At 47.0% G+C, this 5,057-nt stretch overlaps 1 protein-coding gene across 1 annotated transcript in view; it reads right to left on the bottom strand.

The window, feature by feature from the left end:
* Positions 1–625: 625 nt before the first annotated feature.
* The window catches only part of dtna (dystrobrevin, alpha), a gene marked incomplete at both ends in the record, with an annotated part of 18,628 nt that continues 14,196 nt past the window's right edge, over positions 626–5,057 (bottom strand). The window contains 6 exons of the mRNA XM_079750393.1: positions 626–643; positions 1,218–1,326; positions 1,954–2,074; positions 2,173–2,262; positions 2,739–2,928; positions 4,575–4,595. Coding sequence (XP_079606519.1) covers positions 626–643; positions 1,218–1,326; positions 1,954–2,074; positions 2,173–2,262; positions 2,739–2,928; positions 4,575–4,595 — 549 coding nt within the window. The remainder of the gene's footprint in view (positions 644–1,217; positions 1,327–1,953; positions 2,075–2,172; positions 2,263–2,738; positions 2,929–4,574; positions 4,596–5,057) is intronic.

Consider the following 5,057-nt stretch of genomic DNA (forward strand, 5'->3'; position numbering starts at 1 on the left):
TTACATTAAAATAGCCATGTGTTGGAGACTATCCCTCCTCATCATATGTGCTGGTATTAAACTCTGGGCTTATTCCTCCATAGCTTCCGTTTGCAGGCCCATAATGACTGCTCTCTCAAATCAGGGAATCTGTTTACTTTGATGGATTACTTAACAGCACTATGACAATACAAACACACAGCATGTTACAAACCCCCGCGGTCGACGCCCACCGCTCGGAGACACTGTTACAGTACTACCCGTTCCTACCCCCCATCAGAGCACGTTTTCCTCTCCTCTGAGATAAGTAATCGTCGTTTATCTCCAATACATTGTTTTAAAGTCTAATTAGGTTTAGTGTTAGTCTGACAACCTATTTTAATAATTTGCTCAGTAGGGAGGATCGTGGAAGTTGGATATTCTTCCCTAGGTTGGAGAAGCATAGCAATATTCAGATCATCTCCTATTTCCATTCATGGTATCTTTTTTCACTTGAAACGAAATGATTATGGTTTACTTTTCTTAGCGGCAGCTATTTCATGTGACATGTATTGTAAACATGAATATGACGTAGGTTTGATTGTTATATCATTCATGTCAATTAAGAATAAGATCAGATACTTACCAGAAAAATGAACAACCATGGTCACTGTTGTAGTGTCATCTATACATACATATATGGTCACACAAACACACACACACACACACACACACACACACACACACACAGCGCAAGTAATGAGGAGAGAGATACAACGTTGTGAGAAAACTATATACACCAGACACAGACCAGGAAGTCAATTTGCATAGAAGAACAAACAATCCCAAGTGTAACGCTGTGTAATAACAGTGTCCATGCAAAGATTTGCGGAAGAAATACTGTCATTCTCTGCCAACTGAACAATGCAGGCGTTCAACAACAACACCGCAATTGCCCAGGGAACACATTTTCTATCTCCAAAAAGCGATCGGTGATGAATTGTTGGTTACACATCTCCTGCACAAATAACAAATGTGGTCTGAAAACATTCGCAGGACTTTTGTGTATGTGTGTGTGCGTGTGTCTGTGAGTGTTTGCATGTGTGTGTGGGATGAGTGTGTGTATTTGTGTGTGTGCACGTGTATTTGTGTGTGCGTGCGTGTGTGTGAGTGTCTGAGTTTCAGCTTCCCTTTCGGCTGCAAAGTGGGTGGAGGATTGAAGGATGGGATGTTTTTGGGGAGCGCTAGTTTTGTCTTACCATGCAGTCCTTCTCCGGCTCCTTCCTGTGCTTCATCAGCTCCTCGGCCAGGAGCTCCTCCTCCAGCTGCCGGTCCAGGTCCATCTCGTAGCGGCCCTCGTCTGGGACACTGAGCCTGGCCAATAGGAGGAAGCAATGTCAGAACCAGCGTCCAATCAGTCAAGGGACTAGATACTTCTCAAAGCAAACAGCCCTCGTTGTTTCCTTTTAAGGATGCAGGCGTTTTTATCCAAATTGTCTTTACAGTCACTGTATTTTGATCCATGCTATAATGGGTTAGGGTTAAATGATAAACGGACTGCATTTATACTGTGCTTTTCTAACCAGTGGCCACTAAAAGCGCTTTACAACATTACCCTAATATCACACACAGATTCACACACAGACGGCGGTGTCAGCCACGCAGCCAGCTCGTTGGGAGCAGTCAGGGTGAGGTGTCTCACTCAGGGACACCTCGACACTCTGCTAGGAGGAGCTAGGGTATTGAACTAGCAACCTTCTGGTAGCCAACTAACACACTCTACCTCCTGAGCCACATGCTGCCAAGCAGGGTTAAGATTAGACATTTTTAATGACCAAGTGAGGGCATCTAGCTCGAGGTTTGACTGGTAAGTCAGACGTTAGTCTATCCGACAAACTATCCTGGGCTAGGCGCAGCATTTGGATTACAAACACTGCTTCTTCTTCTACTCAACATGTTTATTTTGGCGCACATATGCAGGAGCAAACATGACACAAGGCATACCTTAGCTTAGAGGCTAGCCGCGTAGAGAAGAAGGGATCTGAGGCCGATGGAGCGAGGCTGTCACTGCCTTCGAAATCTGAGTCCAAAAGGCTTTCCATCTCACTGCCACAGTCTGAACACAAGAGTGTTTACATTCACATGATGAAGGCATTCGTTAAGGCAGGGGGTCAAAGGTCAGACGTGTAAGGTGTGCATGTGCTGTTCCCTGACCGGAGTTCAGCTCCTTCACCAGGGATGACATTGTGCTGGTGATGGAGTCAGCAGCGATGAGGAGGTCGTTCCTCAGGTTTCTCCGTGGCCCTTTAGAAACAGAACAGACAGCAGGATGCTCATTATCGCCCACCACAGGGCTGTCCTTTAGGGCTCGGTGATAATCTATTAGCATTTATCATTTTGAAGTGGTAGAGCTAATGTGATTCAAAAATTGGAGTATCCAGTTTTGTAGAATTATGTGTGCATGTGTGTGTGTGCGTGTGTTTCTGTGTGTGTGTGGGTGTGTGTGTGTGTCTGTCTAACTGTGTGTGTTACCCTGAGAGAAGGCCTACTTTACATCCCCTCCCACTCCCATGAGGGAGTCCTGGGGTGTGTGTGTGTGTGTGTGTGTGTGTGTGTGTGTGTGTGTGTGTGTGTGTGTGTGTGTGTTACCCTGAGAGAAGGCCTCCTGGACGTCCCCTCCCACTCCCATGAGGGAGTCCTGGGATGTGTGTGTGTGTGTGTGTGTGTGTGTGTGTGTGTGTGTGTGTGTGTGTGTGTGTGTGTGTGTGCATGTGTGTTACCCTGAGAGAAGGCCTCCTGGACGTCCCCTCCCACTCCCATGAGAGAGTCCTGGGGGGTGTGTGTGGGGGTGGTGTGTATAGGGGTGGTGTGTGTGGGGGTGGTGCCGGCCGACTCTGAGTGGATGGGGGCGGGGATTGGCCGGCACGCCGTGTGGCTTGGGGAGGACCGGGGGGAGCTAGGACCCTGAGTCTGGAGAGACACACACACATACACACACACACACACACACACACACACACACACACACAAGTAAGTCATGACACAAAGGCACAAACACACACGCACATTCAAGTCATGACACAAAGGCACACACACACTCTCACACACACACACACACACATACACACACATGCGCATACACAAAGACACACACACACACACACACCTATACATCCACACGCACACACACACACACATATACATCCACACGCACGCACAGACACACACACATACATGCACAAGAAAAAACAAACAGGGACACATACACACACACACGCACGCACACACACACACACACACAAACACACACGTGTCACAACACACATGTACAAACAAGAGACAGAAGGGGAGACAGAAAGAGAGAAAGGAGGAGGAATAGGAGGAGAGAGACAGAGGAAGGAGGAGGAGGAGAGAGACAGAGGAAGGAGGAGGAGGAGGAGAGAGGAGGAGAGAGACAGAGGAAAGAGGAGGAGAGAGACAGAGGAAGGAGGAGAGAGGAGGAGAGAGACAGAGGAAGGAGGAGGAGGAGTAGAGAGGAAGGAGGAGGAGGAGGAGAGAGACAGAGGAAGGAGGAGGAGGAGAGAGACAGAGGAAGGAGGAGGAGGAGTAGAGGAAGGAGGAGGAGGAGAGAGACAGAGGAAGGAGGAGGAGGAGGAGGAGAGAGACAGAGGAAGGAGGAGGAGGAGGAGGGAGACAGAGGAAGGAGGAGGAGGAGGAGAGAGGAAGGAGGAGGAGGAGAGAGACAGAGGAAGGAGGAGGAGGAGGAGAGAGAAAGGAGGAGGAGGAGAGAGACAGAGGAAGGAGGAGGAGGAGGAGAGAGGAAGGAGGAGGAGGAGGAGAGAGACAGAGGAAGGAGGAGGAGGAGGAGAGAGGAAGGAGGAGGAGGAGGAGAGAGACAGAGGAAGGAGGAGGAGGAGGAGAGAGACAGAGGAAGGAGGAGGAGGAGAGAGACAGAGGAAGGAGGAGGAGGAGGAGAGAGGAAGAGGAGGAGGAGAGAGAGAGGAAGGAGGAGGAGGAGGAGGAGAGAGAGAGGAAGATACACATGGGGAAAGAGAGCATTCAGTGTAGATAGATATACAGGATAATGAAGAAGGGTATAAAAGTTATAACCCCACCCTCTCCTCCCACACCCACCCGCCCCAATAAATCAGGTTGGCATGAAATATGATTTAAATTCATGAAATAAGGAACAGGAAGAAATATCAAATTGTCAGAGGCTGTGCATCTCAACACCCACGTTATTCAAACTAGGTTACGCTCTGGTATGGTAATGTTGTACAACACAACACAACATGAACACAAACATGGATTAAGGGACAGCTGCAAACAGCAGGTGAGAATATTATACCACATATCATGAAACAAGTAAGTTGGTATTAAATAGAACATTCAGTTTATTGTGTTAAAAGCCTCTGCTGTATTCTCCTTTTGCTTCTATTATTCACTGCACCAATATCTCTATATTAATAAATATATTATTAAAACAGATATATCCAACATGCTGTTAGCTCCAAATGCTTTTCATCTCTCAGAGCTAAATCACATCCAAGCACATTACAATCTCAGTATTAATATGTTTAGTTCCATTTATATTTTTTTGCACATTCCCAACTCACAGCTTGTTTCTGTTCTTCCTCCTGTGAGAACAGAGGTATCCACGTTTGTCTCAAAGCTTAAAAAACATCAGAATACATATGTAGGCATGTCTCTTTAACAATACACTCAGCTCTCGCTCCGGTCTGGGGCATGACTGGCACGGCGCTCAGCCATGCAAGTGTAGTGGATTAGCATTGATCCCTTTAGGGCTAATACCATTGATATTCTGACCACTTAAGCCACTACAGTAAGCCGTTTATGGTGGCTCGTATTGTGCACTTGTCTTATAGACTGCTGCTGATATTCTCACCCTGATGCCTATCCTTAAGAGTGTATACACGTTGTCCTGCATTGTTTATAACAAAATGATCCCATATTAACAAAAGGAAATTGAATGATTGTTTTATTGTTAAAACCATTCCGATTGAATTGCTACGTAGCTTCAAAACCCTGGCGCCCCCTAGCGGACACATTCGGTACTGTGCACCAGAACAGCTCCATTC

This window comes from Pollachius pollachius (genome assembly GCF_949987615.1).
Source record: "Pollachius pollachius genome assembly, chromosome: 14".
In the NCBI taxonomy this organism is placed as follows: Eukaryota; Metazoa; Chordata; class Actinopteri; order Gadiformes; family Gadidae; genus Pollachius; species Pollachius pollachius.